At 39.4% G+C, this 18028-nt stretch overlaps 2 protein-coding genes across 2 annotated transcripts; both read left to right on the top strand.

Moving 5' to 3' along the window:
* The first annotated feature begins 4953 nt into the window (after positions 1 to 4953).
* LOC126678471 (uncharacterized) lies at positions 4954 to 6837 on the top strand. The gene has a single exon (XM_050373369.1). The coding sequence runs from the start codon at positions 4954 to 4956 to the stop codon at positions 6835 to 6837; it is 1884 nt and encodes a 627-aa protein (XP_050229326.1).
* A 315-nt stretch (positions 6838 to 7152) lies between these two features.
* Positions 7153 to 10041, top strand: LOC126678470 (uncharacterized). Its single transcript, XM_050373367.2, has 2 exons — positions 7153 to 9199; positions 9386 to 10041. The coding sequence occupies exons 1-2, from the start codon at positions 7156 to 7158 to the stop codon at positions 10039 to 10041; spliced, it is 2700 nt and encodes an 899-aa protein (XP_050229324.1). The 5' UTR covers positions 7153 to 7155.
* The last annotated feature ends 7987 nt before the right edge of the window (positions 10042 to 18028 follow it).

Below are 18028 nucleotides of genomic sequence, written 5' to 3'. Positions count from 1 at the left end.
GCTAGCACTATTGCTTCACAAGCAATTTCGAATTTTAGTGATTTAGTGAATAATGAATTTCGTGATTCTCAAACCAATTGCTTAATGAGTATTTATAGTGATAAATAACACTAGGGTTTGAGACAAATTCGAATTTCAATCTCATTGCAATTCTAAAAGTTTATGTTTATCAAAAACTCCTTTTTGATAATTATCCATATATATTAATTACTATATTTATTATCTTCTAAAAATAATAAATTAAGGAAAACACTTATCCTTAAATTTCGAATTAATATATATATTTATTAATATATATATATATATATATATATATTACGAATTATATATATATATATATATATATATATATATATATATATATATATATATATATATAATTAATCACTTAATCACATTGGGCTTGTACAACCCATAACTGTTTTGGGCCTGTTCTTAGTGTGCGAACCTGTAGGTTCATATAACGTTGGCAGTAGGCTCGAAATCCCTATTTCAGCCCACAAGTCATAAGTGGCCTCTAGCAAGACATTATGACTACCCAAGTTATATGAATATCGATAATCCGATTTAACCATTTACAATAATATTTTAATCCCTTTGTCTCTCGATATCCAGATTGAATATAAGGCATAGTTATGTCATCCTTGTAACATTCAATCATTAGTTTCTTGACTCTAAGTAGACTGAAAATGATAACTTCTTATCAATTAGCATGGCCATGCATTTTCTTCAGTCTATCTTCTTCAAGGGGCCCATAGATATCTTACTCAAATAAATGAGGGACAAATTCCTTCTCAGTCACTCACATTTCTCACATAGTTACTTTCATATCTAATGACAATCTATTCCATTATCCTGTTAAAGATAATGTAAGACTGTATCAAAATATGAAATAGCTATGTAGAAATCCATGATGATTTCAAGATCAAAGGATTATACTAATAGAACTGTAATGAGAATTACTTATGACAGTGATCTATGTAGTATTCTCACAGTGGGTCATCCAGTGCCTTATTTCTCAAATAGCACCTATGATTTGACTTAATATCTCATATACATGATTAGTAAAACATAATCATCAGTCAACATCATACTAGTCTCAATGTTATATTAAGACTAGGAATAGATGGTATATAATTCTTTTATTAAACCTAAGGGTTCTACTATCAAGTCACATACTCGATGACCTTAGAAAGAATTAACCATTCAAGTATTTTAATCATTAATATAAAATGATAAAAACTGCCAATCAATAAATAATAAAATGATAAAATCAAAACATGGTCAAACATGATTGACCTAGTGCATATCACTAACATGAACTTGTAGTGATTTTGACATATAATCTTGAGATTCTTATTAAATTTAATAAAAATAATATTAAATATATCAATAATATACCAAAAATTTATTAAATAGTATATTAAAATTATGCCTACATTATATTCATAATTTGCTAAAATATGCTAAACCTATACCAAGTTTATCTTATAGCACGTTACAAAAGTTTATTTTTGATAATTTTACTTGTAAACAATTTGAATTGTTTGTCAATTTTTTAATATAATTTATATTTTAGTATACTAATATACCATTAATAAACTGAGAGTATATAAAAATACGGAACTTACTTAAAAATTTACAAAAATATAGAAAAAATCAAAAATATTTATAAAAAGGCGGTATGAGTTTACTGTTGGTATAATTTCAATAATATTGATAATAAAATATTAGTATATTTTAAAATATATATTGTTAGTATACTATTTGTTTAATTTTACTGTTGGTAAATTATCAATATTAAAATGGTATGGGTATATTTTTAATTTACTTATAAATACAATGTATATTTTGATGTGTGTACTTTTAAAATAATATAAATTTAATTCTAATCTATTCCATTAAATTATTAGTATACTGATATGATTTTAGTATACTTTATTAGTATAATTTTGGTATACTAGCATGATTCTATTAATTTTAGTTTATATAAACAAGGCTTAAATGCTCCAAAAATCACGAACTTTCGCGTGTTTTTGGTATTTAACACAAACTTTTATTTTTGGCATAAAAATATATGAAGTATCCAATTTTTGCAATAATAACACCGGTTAAAATTCCGGCTTCAACTTGCTTATGTGGCACTGGATAGTTCCTAGTCATCAAAACGGTATCGTTTTTATCTTAAATTAGTTTCTTTATTTAACACAACTAAAAAATATAAGGACCATTTTTATACTTTTTACTATCATCTTTTAAATTAACTTTTCTAATCCTATTTCATCTTCTTCACCTATCACCGCCGGCACACTTTCATCTTTTACATTTAGCACCTCCACCTTGCTTCAGCTCCACCATAACCATCATCACACTCTCCCTCCAAGCGCTCTTCTCCCCAAACCACGTCGTCTGCAGCTCGCCTCCAGCCTCTGCAAGCCGTCGGAACCTTGTCGTCAGAAGCTCTCCACCAGCCACTCACCAAGCAACACCCATCCATCTCGCCATTGTACTCCGGTCACCGGCGAAGATCTAGAGCAAAACCACCTCCACAACCACCCATCACTGAGTTGTTGAGTTGAATCACGGTACAGCGAGATTACCGCCGTTTCCTCGCCAAAAACTCGTAATTGTTCATTTCAATTTCCAGATTTATGTAACATCAGTTTCTATGAGAAATTTTCATTTAAAGAAAAATTCAGATTTTGTTAATCTGCTGGATTTTTTATTCTGTTCGACTATGATGTTGATTTGAATGGCTGCCATTTTTTTTGCCTGGGTTTTCTTTGATGTCATTGCTTCTGCATTTTTGATGATGTGTTTTCCGATCTTTTTCTTTGCGTATGTTGTTGCTGCTGCTGATTTTTTGCTGCGTTTTTGCTGCATTTTGTTTCTGCTACATCTCTATTTCTGCTGCATTGAAGTTCTTGTGGTTTCTCGTAATCACCGCTGTTTCTTCATTTCACCTCTCCGCCGTGGTGGCTTCAGTAATGGAGATTTTGATAGTTTGAATTGAATGGTTAGCTTTTGTTTTAATTGGGTCATATTTAATTACTTTGATTTTTGGTTAGAAATTCCTCCATGATGGGTTATCATTTTGCTGGGGTTGTGTTAACTATGATAGGAAATTTGTTTTAGAAGATGAATGTAAAAAGTATAAAATTAGTCCTTATATTTTTAGGTGTATTTAGTAAAGAAATGAATTTAACATCAAAAACGGCATAGTTTTGATGATTAGGATGAATTCTGACATTGGTTAGGACAACATGACATTGTCCGGTGCCACATAATCAAATTATTGCCGGAATTTCAACCGGTGTTATTATTGCAAAAATTGAATACTTCATGTATTTTTACACCAAAATTAAAAGTTCGTGTTAAATACCAAAAACACGCGAAAGTTCGTGATTTTTGGAGCATTTAAGCCTATAAACAATTTTAAAATTTAGGGACTTGAGTAGATGTTAGTTAATAGTTTGATAACCAATTTGAACTTTTCTAAATTTTTTTTGCCGGAAGATAGAATTCTTCATTAATGAATAAAAATGACTTACAAAACTCTCGATTCTAACCACATAATTTGTTTTAGCGGATTGCTAGAAAAAACACTATCTCTAAGGGCTCTCTTGGCAAGACTATGTGCTATCCAATTGTAAGAACGCCTAACAAAAGAAAAGGAGTGCGGTTATAAGTTTAGACACAACCTCATACAATCCTGTAAAATAATATCACCGTTGACGTCCACCGATGTGCCACTTCTCATTGCTTCAATGATCCCTGTAGCATCCCCTTCAAAGATGGGGTTTGACAGTCGTAATTGCAACGCCATATTGATACTTTCTCTCAAGGCTGCTGCCTCAACAACTGCTGGTGAATTAGCATGTTTTGTATTATCCTTTTCCTAGTAATCTCCAAATCGTGAACAGTAGTAAATTTTTCATGTCACCATTAAATTCAATCAAATCACTACAATTCCTCATCTTATACATGAAAATTATTGATATAATGATTTCATCTCCCATTTTTATTTTTATTTTTCAACAATTTTGCTTTTATATTTAAAAATTAGTTTATTATAAATGGTTTTTAACTCCGTTACTGATACCGCCCTAATAATATCAGAACTCCAAGCATCGCCTAGAAAATGCTATGCTCGCCCAACGGGTCTCCAAACTTCCCATCGCCCAGCGACAGTACGAGTATCACCCATGTCTGTCTCGGGCGGACTCATCCAGGTCTGCCATCTAGACGACCTCATCCACTCCGTTCCCTGACACCCACTACCCGGGATAATCGGGAACGTGCCTTCACCATTATCAATAATCGTGGGACAAACCCACGATTTACCAGATAACAACCGCCTTAAACTCATTATAAAAGGAAGCCACCGAATGCTGAGAAGGGTGAGCACAAATCAGACTTAAATACTTTTACACTCATTTACTTACCAAAAAACCCTCTCTGACTTAAGCATCGGAGTGGCTTTTAGGCTGAGCAAGCCTGAGGTCCTTTGAGCTTATATTTGTTACTTGTGCAGGAAGAGCAAACAGGCGATCTCTGTGACTCGACCTGTATCATTTGGTGCGGTGAGCGTGGAACTTATCAGTTTCGTCGTTCCTCTCAGATACTTTTTCAGAATTTGCTTTTTCAAGAATGGATCCCCTACGAGATAATACTCTACCAGCTACCAACAGAGAAGACAGGGAAACAGAACCACCGGCCCTAAATCTGTTCCCCCCAACCAGCGAAGAAGGAGAAACCAGCGACCCCCTGGCGATAAGACAGACGATACCTCCGATAGCCACAGCACCTGATGAAGAGCCAATCAACAACCAAGCAATGTTCAAGGCTTTCCTAGAAATTACCAGTCTACTCAAAGACATCAAACAGAGTATCTCGTTAAAATCGCCAGAGCAGGGATCAGCGAAATCACCAGTACAGAAGTCAACGTCAACCATGGACAAGGGAAAAGAACCGATGCGAGAGGAAGGTGCCCCGGAAAATTCCGCAAAGAAACAAAACGCCCCCATAGTAATTCCAGACGAGGAACGTTGGATGGATGAACAACACACCCTCAAAGACGGAGAAGAGCATCTGGAGGAAAGAGTCCGCCAAGTCATGAGCAGGCTCGGAATAAGATGTGAAGACGTAGACATCTCTCTTCGAAGTGACTCACCACTTGCAGATTTCATCATCTCTCACGAGTTCCCTACAAAGTTCAGATACCCTCCAAATTTGGAATCATACGATGGAACAGGCTGTCCCAAGAGCCATATTCACAAATTCCAAGCGGTGATCAATGTTCAGACAAACTTAGATCACGTACTATGCAAACTTTTTCCTACTACCTTAAAAGGTCTGTCACAGGAATGGTACCAAAGTTTAAAGCCAGGATCAGTGCTGACGTTCAAACAATTCTCAGGACTTTTCCAGGCTAGATTCGTAGCATGCATCCCTCAAAAGAAGTTGTCCACAGACCTGCTAGCCATCATGCAAAGGGAAGGAGAGACACTCAGGAAGTATGTAGAAAGATTCAATAAGGAGGCGATGCAGATAGAAGACCTGAGCCAGGAGATCGCCTACACAGCATTACTCAATGGAACTACCAACTCCGACCTACGAAAGGAATTGTTGGCCAAATCACCAAAATCATTTACCACACTGATGACCATCGCACATACACAGATCAGAGTGGATGATGGCCAGAGAGAGATAGAGAATCGCCTTGGACGGGTAGAAGAACGAATGTTTGCAGAAAGAAGAAATGGGGACAGATCGCCCATAGGAAAGAGGTTCGGAGAGAAAGGCAACGACCATTTCAGAAATAAAAGGAAAAAAGACGAAGATAGGCGATATACGCCCCTAAACACAACCAGAACCAACGTACTGTTTTGGGTAAAAGACAGCCGAGAGAAGGTCAGATGGCCAAGGAAGATGAACGCTGCATCAGCCAGCAAAAGAGACAACAGCAAATACTGTGAATTTCACAGAGACAACGGCCACACCACAGATGAATGCTGGCACCTGAAGGAAGAGATAGAAAAGCTGATAGAAAGGGGATCCCTTTCCCAGTTCGTAAAAAGGGATACCGAAGCCAGAGAGGCGGAATTAGAAAGAAAGAAAGAGCGGAGAGAAGAAACCGCCAGAAGACCCAGACCAGAGCCAACAGGCGTGGTTAACGTAATAATGGGCGGATCGACCGGAGGAGACAGCAATACTACAAGAAAGAAAGCTGCAAGAACAGTCTACTCAGTTAGCCCAGGTGCACCAAATGCTAAGAAATTCAGAAGCGTATCTTTTTCGAAGGGCGATAGTCATGGCTTATCAGTCCCCCATGAGGACGCCCTAGTTGTCAAGGGGCGACTCAACAATTTCGAGGTATCTCGGATGCTTGTAGACACGGGAAGTTCGGTAAACATGATCACAATGGAAGTGTTCGGCAGAATTGGACTCAAGAAAGAAAATTTGACACATGTCTCTACTCCACTGGTGGGACTAGGAGGCAAATCTGTACAGGTGGAAGGATCACTGGAGATAAACATCCAACTGGGGGATGGAGAGATCTACAAAGAGATCCGAGCAGAATTCATGGTGGTCAATATGGACTTTGCATATAACGCAATTCTCGGAAGGCCACTTTTGCACGATACGTGCGCATCCATTTGCATGAGGTACCTATTGATGAAAATCCCAACCAGAGAAGGCGATGCCGAAGTCAGAGGATGCCAAAAGTCAGCCAGAGAAGCGTACTTTACAGCTCTCAGGAAAGTACATGTAACCTTGCCAGTACTAACAATGGAACCTCCAGAGAAGAAGGAAAGGGCGGAGCATTATGGGTGAACCACGAAAATCAAATTATCCCCAGGAAAGGAGATAGAAGTGGGAGATGAGCTAGAGGAAGAAATCAAACGATCTCTAACAGAAAACCTCAGAACACTTGGAGACTCCTTTGCCTGGACAACAGACGAACTGATCGGAGTAGACCCGGACATCATATGTCATCGGTTAAACATAGCGACCGACGCGAAGGCAGTGATACAGAAGAAGAGAAGACACTCGCCCGAAAAACAACTCGCCATCGCAGAAGAGGTCGCCCGGTTAAAAGCAGCAAACGTGATCAAAGACGCCTATTACCCCAAGTGGGTAGCAAATGTGGTAATGGTAAAAAAGTCCAATGGCACTTACCGAATGTGTGTGGACTTCACAGATCTGAATAAAGCATGTCCCAAAGATAGTTTCCCGCTTCCACACATTGATCAGTTAGTAGACTCCACAGCAGGTCACGCCCTCTATGCATTCCTAGATGCCAAGGCGGGATATCATCAGATACCCATGGCACCTGAAGACCAGGAGAGGACGGCCTTCATAACGGACCAGGGATTATTTTGTTACAAGATGATGCCCTTCGGTCTGAAGAACGCAGGAGCCACATATCAGCGGCTGGTGAACTCAATATTCAGAGATCAGATCGGAAAACACATGGAAGTTTATGTGGATGACATGATCGTCAAAAGCATCCGAGCCGAAGACCACCCAGCAGATGTGAAGATAGTCCTAGAGACGCTAAAGAGATACCAGCTAAAACTCAATCCGGAAAAGTGCGTATTTGGAGTACCGGCAGGCAAGTTCTTGGGATACATGGTCTCTCAGCGGGGTATCGAGGCTAACCCAGATAAAATCGAAGCGGTCTTAAAAATGACGCCGCCACGGAGCATACATGAAGTCCAGAAGCTCAACGGCCGGATCACGGCTCTAGGTCGGTTCATGTCCTGCTCGGCAAAACGATGTCTACCTATCTTCAAAACACTGAAGAAGATCAAGAATTTCACATGGACGGCAGAATGCCAGACAGCTTTCGAAGAACTGAAAAACTTCCTCTCGTCACCACCACTTTTGGCGAGGCCAGATCCAGGCGACGTGCTGTATTTATACATCTCTTGCTCTGACGAAACAATAGCAGGGGTACTGGTATCGGAGAAAGAAGGAGAGCAGTATCCGGTCTACTACGTAAGCAAGGTACTAAGGGACGCGGAGCTAAGATACCCAAGGTTGGAGAAACTAGCGCTGTGTGTATATACCGCCACCATAAAACTCAGGCATTATTTCGAGGGACATCAGGTTATCGTACGAACCGATCAACCCCTACGAAAGATCCTCCAGAAAGCAGAAACAAGCGGACGTATAGCAGAATGGGCTGTTAAGATCGGAAGCTTGGGCGTGGTCTATGAAGCTCGGAAAGCATTGAAGGCTCAAGCATTGGCCGACTTCGTCGCGGAACTAACATTCACAGAACCAATGGAAAACAAAGCAGTCCCCTGGGAAATACACGTCGACGGAGCAGTTTGTGGGGAAGGGGCAGGCATCGGTGTCGTGCTCAAAGGACCGGGGAAAATCCAAATGGAATACTCAGCAAGACTTGAATTCTCAGTTTCCAACAATGTTGCAGAATATGAGGCGCTGATAACAGGACTGCAATTGTGTGAAGAGCTCAATATCTCCGAAGCACAGATCTACAGCGACTCACAACTGGTTGTGAACCAAGTCTCAGGAAATTTTGAAGTCAAAGAAGCCACACTGAAGAAATACGCCAAGCAAGCCAAAGCCTTCTTTGCAAATAATGGGCGATCTTGGTCGTTACAGCAAATACCCAGAGCAATGAATGGAAGATCGGATGAATTGGCAAAATGGGCGGCAACAAACAATCACGATTCAATGAGAAATATCCCTCATGAAATTAAACGACAGCCTAGCTTCCAAGGAGAAATCGAAGAAGGCGAAATGCTGATAGTGGAAGAAGAAAAAGAAAACTGGATGACTCCCCTCACAGCATACTTAGCTGATGGAACACTTCCGGAGGACAGAAAGGAAGCTAAAAGAATAGTGGTACTATCATCAAAGTTCGGAATATACAGTGGTCAGCTGTACAAGCGGTCATTCACCTATCCCTGGCTAAAGTGTGTAAACAAAAGAGAAGGAGAGTACATCATGAAAGAACTACACGAAGGAACCTGCGGAGCACATGATGGAGCATCAACTCTGGTCAGGAAAGCCCTGCTACAAGGCTATTATTGGCCTTCGATGAAAGAACAAGCAACAACGCTAGTAAGGGGATGCTGGCCTTGCCAGCAACATGCTTTGATACCAAGAAAGCAAGCCTCAGAAATGAAACCCATCGGCAGTGCATGGCCGTTCGCCCAGTGGGGTATGGACATCCTGGGACCTCTCCCTTTGGCCACAAGACAACGGAAGTTCCTGGTAGTGGCAATCGACCACTTCACCAAGTGGATAGAAGCAGAACCACTGGCAAAAATCACCCAACAACGCATAACTAACTTTTTCTTTAGATCTATCTTGTGCAGGTTTGGAATACCGAAGGTGCTGATCACAGACAACGGAAAGCAGTTCGACTCAGCAAAGTTTAGAAAGTTTTGTGCCGAGTATCAGATCGATCTAAGGTTCACTTCAGTTTACCATCCACAATCAAATGGGCAAACCGAAGTGGCCAACAGAATCCTACTGGCCGGACTAAAAAGAAGACTAGACGAGTGCAAAGGAAGATGGGTAGAAGAACTCTACAGCGTCCTATGGAACTACCGTACCACCCCTAGAGAATCAACGGGCGAAACTCCATTCGCCCTAGCCTATGGAACGGAGGCTGTAATTCCTGTAGAGATCGGCGCACCCACGCCAAGGACAGAAGACAACCAACTGAACTTAGAAGAAAATGAAGCAGAGCTCAGGAACAATCTGGACCTCTTGGACGAAAAGATCAACAGATCAGACATTAGGATGGAAGCCTACAGACAGAAAATGGCAAGACATTTCAACAGCCATGTGAAGAAAAGAAAGTTCAAATTAGGCGACCTCGTCATGAGAAAGACCGAAGTTAAAAAAGGAGAAGCAGGGACCGGAAAGCTGCAACCAAATTGGGAAGGACCTTACACCATCAGCAAGGTCATTAAAGAAGGAACATTCAAACTCACCAACTCCATGGGAATAACCATACCCAGAGCATGGAACGCCAACAACTTAAGGAAAATTTAGCAACAGTGGTTCACCTCTCAGCATGATTAGTCATTTAGTATGTATGCATTTAAATTCCTCCAAGTGATATTCCATCACAGCATTGTATTTGAATTCCTCCAAGTGATTGTTTCGATCACATTATTGTATTCACAGTTCTACAAAGTATATATTAATTTACCCTTACTTGGACAAGGAAATTTCACAGATACTATCTTATCACTAAGAGTTATTGTTTAACCAAAATATTTCCAAAAAAGGGGGAACTGACGAGTTCAACCCCACAAAGGAAACAATAAATACATGCGATCTAAGCAAACATCGCCCAATAAAAATGCAAAAAGAGCAGAATAAAGAAATATATATATATATATTAAAAAGAGGGTAAAATACGCCCTCCGAAAAAGTTACAAAGACAAAATATATAAAAAAAAAAATGAGAAAGGAAAATTCTTCCTATACAAAAACTAAAGGGAGAAGGAGGAATCTAAAGCTTGATCTCTGGCTCAACCTTCTCCGGGACAGCCTCCTTGTTCCCCTCCAAAATGTTTGGGACAGATAGCCCCTCCTGCGAACCCCGCCTGGCTGAAGAAGAAGCATCAACAGGAATGTTGCCAGAACGGGTGGGAGAAGGGACATCGGCAAGACTAAGAGGATCGGACCCTGGAAGGATAGACTCCAGATCAGAAGGCCGATCCAATAAGTCCAGAGCAGCAAAAGGCCGCTCCGAAGATATAAGCAAGCCGAAGTCCTTCTCCTCAGGACTACCCCCCAAACCAGGTACATGTGGCCCCTCGCCAACCTTGACAGAATCATTGGCCGCTGGGACAGACTGCTCGGCAACCTCAGCAGCATTCTCACCCTTCTCACGCTTGATAGAGACAAACAAGTCTTGGGGAGAATCTGGCTCACTCTCACTGTTAACCCCCTCGGGAAAGCCATATAAGAATTCAACGTCCCCCTCAGGATGACGCTCCAAATAGGTACCCACGATGGCTTCAGTGAAGTCAGTCAGATCATTGGCTAGCTGGGCGGTGTTTCGGCGACGCCTCTCCTTCTCACGAGTCAGCCTGCCCCGCTTCAAATAAAGCCTCTTCTCAGCAACAGAGACTTTTTCATTAAGGGCCGTGACGGTGGTGTCGAACTCCTTCTTGAGATCGTCATAGTCAGTACCTTTCAACACCACCTCTGCCGCCAGATTCTTATTTTCCTTCTTAAGGCGGGCGACCTCCTCAGATAGCACACGCTGCTGCTTCACAACACTCTCCCTCTCTCGGGATAACCTATCCACATCAGCACGAAGAGAGTCCAGCTTCTGAGTGCACCCGCCATGTTCGCTGCGAAGGGAGTCATACTTTCCCTTCAGCAGCTTGTACTCCGTCTTTATCTTCACATGCATCTCATCGTCATTTAGACGGTTGGAGCGATATTGACGGATGGCATAGGCAACCTAAACATAAAATAAAGCTGAGTTAGAAAATAACCATAACATGAGGAAAAAGGCGAAATGATAAGGATAGAAAATAATCACCTTTGCCAGGCCAGAGAAACAATCGTCCATCAGTACGTTGTCCGGCCTCTTCAAATAGTAATCAACATCCGAAGGGCAGCAGGAACCCCGGAAGATGTCGTGGGCAACGGCAGGACAACGCACAGTAGCATCGGCCCCATACTTCTGAAGGAGCAGGTCGACCTGAGTCACCATTACGTCCCTCTTGGGCCTTTTCATAGAGGGTCCCTCCCCCTCAGCATCTTCGCCCCCTGAAGAAGGAGCTCGCCTTTTGCTGCCGGTCGAAGCAGCCAGGGCAGTTTGGGGAGCCGGAGGAAGGGATCTGGGATGCTTCTCCTTCGCAGGAACCTCCATTTTATCCTTCCCCTTACCGATGTAAGAGGGAACAACAGGAGGAGGAGGGCTTGTGACAGGTTCCTTTATCTGGAAGCCTGGCAGCACCACCCTAGGAGTGGGGGCAGATTCATCACCCTTCTGAGAAGAAGGTGGTTTGCCTCCAGCCGTGGAAGGAACATCGCCTCCTTTCTTGGCAGGCGCCTTCTTAGCCTCAGAAGTCGGCTTGGGAATAGCTTGGGGAAGGGCTTCCCTCTCTCGAGCCTCTCGGCGAGCTTTCCTATCCTCCATGACCTTCTGCTGAAGTTCCTTGAAGTTCGGCACTGAAAAGTCAAAGTAAACAAAATTCAGAAAACGCTTCACAAAAATTAAAGAAAATAAAAGCTTCATGGTACAAACAAGGTACCAGAAGGACTAAGAGGCATAGAAGAAATATTAAGGGAGGAAGAAAGAAGTGGTTCGCCCATGTCAGGGAACTCGTCTCCATTATCAGGCGATGTCTCCCTCTTATCCTCACTCTTCTTCCTCTTCCCCCTTTTTCCACCCTGCACTCTCTTATTTCTCTTGGAGGCAACACTTTGGTCCCAGCCAAAGTAGGAATCTATCAGATTCACTACGTGCACCTTAGCGCCACCTCGAAGCAGATGCAACGTCTCTTTATCAACCTCGCTCAGGTTCGCCTTTTCCAACTTTAGGGGCCCTTCCACAAAAACATTCGGAATGGAACCCCAACCCCCTTCCTTCTTGGCAATAACAAAGGAACCTTTCCACCGCTTGAAAGAATTGGGAAGGCCAGTGAAGGGAGATCTTCCGGGTTGCAAGTAGAAGAACTCATCGCTTTTCTTCCTCCCCAAAGAATAGATCGCCCTAACAATCTCGTAACCCACCTGTCTCTTCAGTTGGAGTCCACGAATAAAAACTCCTGTCAAATGACGATGGGCGTTAGGATGGAGTTGACCTAAGGGGATCTTAAAATTGTCGAACACTTCTTGGGTGAAGCCATCGAGTGGTAGCCTTAAACCCGCCTCAAAATCTTCAACAAAAAGCAACTGTTCATCATCCTTTAAGCCCTGGTTAACAGCCGAACCCTCAGATGGAATCCGAAGGCCAATGAAAGGGGGAATTTCGTACCTCGCCCTAATCCATACAAGGGCTTCTTGACCCAGATTGATGGTCCACTCAGACAAGGGTTTTTTCTTACTAGAAGATGTCCCAGAGGAGACTTCACGTCTCTTAAAAACAAAATCCTCCTCATCTCCTTCGTCATCACCCAGTTCACCATCTCCGCCCTCATCTCCACCAGCATCCTCAAGGGGAGCCTCGCCCTCTGGCCCTCTGTCATCAACACCCTCCTCACTATCAGGGATCACCTTCTGAGACAACCCTTCCTCGTCAGATGACAACTCAACGAGGGTAGCAAGAGGAACAGGGTAAGTAGGGTCACTGGCAGAACTCTCAGAAGAAGAGGAAGAAGAAGGGGAAGACACTGAAACCCTTAATGTAGACATCCTAAAAACATACTATCTGAAGGCAAACAAGAAGAAGGAAACAAGAAGACAAACAAAAATAGCTAAGCCACTTACTGATTAAAAGAGAAAGTCTGGTGCTATGTAACTCGAAGAAAGCCTGGCTGGAGAAATAAATCAACAGAAGTAGAGAATCAGAGAGAAAAATCAAGAGTAAAAAATTTTAAATTAAAGAATAAGTACCTCTTTTATACGCCAAGTTAGACACTCGAATGCCTGACAGCAGGAAACTCCTCGAAATAATCAATGAAAAACCAAAAGTCGCGTTCTTTTATAGTCAAAAAACGCTTCAAATTCGTAACCGTTGAAGGAAACGTTTGGAATTCGAATCATTTCGAAAATTTCGGAAATTCGAATTTTGAAAATTGGCGCTTCAAGTCTTTGACTTAGCAAGATTATAGGGGGGGACATCTGATACCGCCCTAATAATATCAGAACTCCAAGCATCGCCTAGAAAATGCTATGCTCGCCCAACGGGTCTCCAAACTTCCCATCGCCCAGCGACAGTACGAGTATCGCCCATGTCTGTCTCGGGCGGACTCATCCAGGTCTGCCATCTAGACGACCTCATCCACTCCGTTCCCTGACACCCACTACCCGGGATAATCGGGAACGTGCCTTCACCATTATCAATAATCGTGGGACAAACCCACGATTTACCAGATAACAACCGCCTTAAACTCATTATAAAAGGAAGCCACCGAATGCTGAGAAGGGTGAGCACAAATCAGACTTAAATACTTTTACACTCATTTACTTACCAAAAAACCCTCTCTGACTTAAGCATCGGAGTGGCTTTCAGGCTGAGCAAGCCTGAGGTCCTTTGAGCTTATATTTGTTACTTGTGCAGGAAGAGCAAACAGGCGATCTCTGTGACTCGACCTGTATCAGTTACCAACACCAATACAAATGGAGAAATTGTGTTTTTTTTCCTCAAAGGCTAAATCTCATATAATGAAATCTTAAAAATACAGAAACAAATGATACCTCAATAATTCTGAGTTGAGCCATTCTAAGATAAGATGATGGGTACTGCAAAAGCAGTCATCAAATAGGGCTAATAAAAAATATTCAATAAAAATATAAATATAGAAATAGATAAATAAAGAGTAGATTTCTAGCCACCAAATGGGCTACTCAATTACATTTGCGGTTTCGTATACAAACCTAATTTTCATGAAACGAGAAACCAGGCTAATGATGTTTCCAAAACTACTCCGGTATCTCTCTCAGTACTAGAGGAGAAATTGACTGCATTGATGAGAACTTGGCAGTCCCCTTCAAATATTAGACGACTGTAGATTGTAGGAAACACCTCCTCCATCGATGTTTGAAGCGCTAAATGCCTCTATAACCAATGGTTCAATAATGCCATTAAACGTCGTGCCCCAGCCAGGATATAATTGCCTGCAGAATCACTAACTACAAAACCAATAGCTCCTATCTTTAAATTCATATCAATAGCACTATCAAAATTAACTTTGAAAAACCCTATTGGTGGAGGAAGCCAAATAGGTGTAATATTAGACGAGTTGACGGATGATTTCGCATTGCTATCTAGTACAGGTCTTGTATGTGAGGCCCTTAAATACTCATACAGTTGCATATTTGCCTTAGTGATTATAACTGAAACAGGCATATGAGTTTAATTAAATACCACCTCGTTGCGTGTCTTCCAGATTTGCCGGAGTAATGGAGAAATTGTTAATAAAAACAAAAATAAGAGAGTATATCATCTAATTTTTAAATAAAGGAGATCAAAATGTGAATTATAATAAAAATGGGCCCTTTGTAATAATTTTCTTAATAATCGTTTTTTCAACGGATCTCTTAATAACCGTTAAATGTAGGTTTGCGAAAGCGGGTGGCACCTAGTTTTTATCGATGCCACGCGTGTGATTGATAATGTCTAGGGCTGCCGCTTATCACTACCAAAGTTGGGGGTAAAACCGTCAAATATGCATCTCCTGGAAAAATATCTGTCTTACAAATTACAATTGACATGGCCACAGCCTTGTTAGAACTCTACCACTTAACGTTGTCAGATGCCACGTACCCGTTGCAATTTAAACCGTTCAGATTTTGAAATCCAATGGATCATATCAATTAAAGTTCAGTTGTAACAGCTACACCCAGCATCAATCCTGTCACGGATTACAAATAAGATACTTATCCAATCAAAACATGCCATGTTTCCAGTAAACAAAAAATTAGGATATTAGTTTAATAGTTGGTGCATATATTTTCAATTATTATTTTTTATACAAACGATTTTTTTTGCGATTCTAAATTCATTATCTTTGAATATAGAGTATATTAACAAAGCTTAATCACCAGAAAAAATATATCAAATTTTTACATAATGTATTAATTATAGCCAAAACTTTTAATGTCACCAGATTTAGTCAATTTTTTATATTATGTTTTTTAAGCAATTTTTAAATTGAACCGAGTTTATTGTCCACATGCCATCCATGTCACCTCCAAATCAGCAAATTAGCTGACATGACAACATTTCAAACCACTAACTCAATTTAATCAAATCAAATCAATAATTACTTTAAAAATTTTACCAAATAAACTAAATAAATAAAAAACCACAAAATTAAAATATTTTTAAATCTCTATCGTTTTTTTTCGATTTTTTCGGCCACTTCTCTCTTACCGACCGCCAGAATATTTTTTCTGACGGTCTTCTCCGACGAACCTATTCTTCGATGGAAAAACAGATTGCATATGATCTTCCATGTGGAAGAACAAATCGCGTATTTTTCTATGTGGAAGAACATGTCGTGTCTGTTCTTTCATGGGAACAACAAGTTGGAGAAGACCGCTGAAAAAAAATTCTGACGAATAGGATGTGGTTGCCGGCAAAATATCGAGTCGTTTCGGAACAGATTCAGAAAATAATTAGCAGCGATAAAAATAATTTTGAGAAAATTAAAGTTTATTAGTTGGAATAAAAATAAAATGTTGAGATAATTAATATTTATTTTAATCAAATATAATTTTCAATTAATTTTAATAAATTCTTCTAATAAATTTAATTTTAATTATATTTTATATGATTTTAATTAATTAATTAAAAAATAATTATTATTTTGAAATATAAAATACGATGTCCGTTCGAATTTTACAATTTTAATTTATTTAATTTATTGAGTAAAAGTTTAAAATTAATTATTGAATTGATTTGATTTAGTTGAATTTAATTTTGGTTGGTTTACTATGTGGTTTGATTAAGTTAGGTTAGTGATTTGGTTTGAGATGTTGCCATGTCAGCTAATTTGCTGAGTTGGAGTTGACATGGATGACATGTGGACAATAAATTCGGTTCGATTCAAAAATAGTTGGAAAAAAAACAAAATATAGAAAAATTGGCTAAATTAGGTGATTTTGAAAGTTTTGCCTATAACTGACACATCACGCAAAAATTTGACATTTTTTGGTGATTAAGTCTATTAATAAAAATGATACATTATAAGCAGAATCTAAACAAAAATTAATTTTAACTATTATATTTACAATTTGTATATTAAAAATCAAATATATAAACAGTAAAAACTGTGAATGTTAACATTTTTGTCATTTTAATATAAATTTTTAATCTTTACGATTAAAAACATGAAGTATCATTTGTGTACTATTTGAAACATTGATCATTTATGTTAAAAATTGCAAATATGGATATTGGGATATACATTATTCAAATAATTTATCGGCACTCGACTAATCCTATTCAATTACTTTCTGGAATAGGTATTGGCTCGCTGGAACTCGCAATAGAATTTAATTCCTCCCTCCTTACTGGCAGGACAACATAAAAATAACCAAAAGAGTTCCCCCTGTAACATAAATAGAGGGCATATCACTAAACTTTCTTCTACGGGGTTCTATAAACCACTGATACTCAAGTCACTCTTAACAAAATTTACAATTTTTTTTAAAATGTAAATGATTACTTTTTTTATAAGTTTTTTTAATATAACATTCATATTTCATTACCTTAATTCGGCACAGTTGAATGACGTTAGGTTCGAGGGTGATGCCCTTCAAGTATCAAGCACAATAAATGTTGGAGTATGTTCCAACATTTAGTGGACAGATATCTGTGATGACATTTGGCATCTTCAACTATCCTTTAACATTTCAGAAGTTCTCTATATCCCCAGAGCGCTAAATATAAATGCACATAATTGTACAAATCAAGTGAAGATTAGTTATAGATCCTCTGATGTATAATGTGTTTTTATCTTCCAACATTCCTCTGTTTATTTTATCTATCTACTGTTAAGAAAAAAAATAAAATCGGCACAGTTAGAATTGTGAAATAAGCACAATATTTTTACTGATAGAGAACAAGTTGTATATGCTTAAAAAACATATACAAACTTGCCAAAATAAATCTACTTACACCTCTAAGGAATTATTACAATTGCAACTAAAATAATTTGAATTCTGAAAAGGTATATAACTTTTTTTTGATGAATAAAAGGTATACAACTTAAAACTTAAAAAATCACGAAATCAATAAAATTTTATAATAAACAAGCTTGAACAATCATAAAAAAAACTGAGTCATGAAAATTTCAAAACAACTAGATTGATAAGAAGCAGGACAAGTGATATCCCATATAAC

This window comes from Mercurialis annua, linkage group LG4 (assembly GCF_937616625.2).
Source record: "Mercurialis annua linkage group LG4, ddMerAnnu1.2, whole genome shotgun sequence".
Taxonomy (NCBI): domain Eukaryota; kingdom Viridiplantae; phylum Streptophyta; class Magnoliopsida; order Malpighiales; family Euphorbiaceae; genus Mercurialis; species Mercurialis annua.
This window is presented reverse-complemented; position numbering and strand designations above follow the sequence as displayed.

Bases quoted from the DNA above. Each gene is read 5' to 3' on its own strand.
- LOC126678471 (XM_050373369.1), top strand. From the start codon at position 4,954: ATGGACAAGGGAAAAGAACCGATGCGAGAGGAAGGTGCCCCGGAAAAT.
- LOC126678470 (XM_050373367.2), top strand. From the start codon at position 7,156: ATGGTAAAAAAGTCCAATGGCACTTACCGAATGTGTGTGGACTTCACA. The intron at 9,200-9,385 runs GTATGGACATCC...TGCTGATCACAG, and splicing joins ATGGCCGTTCGCCCAGTGGG to ACAACGGAAAGCAGTTCGAC.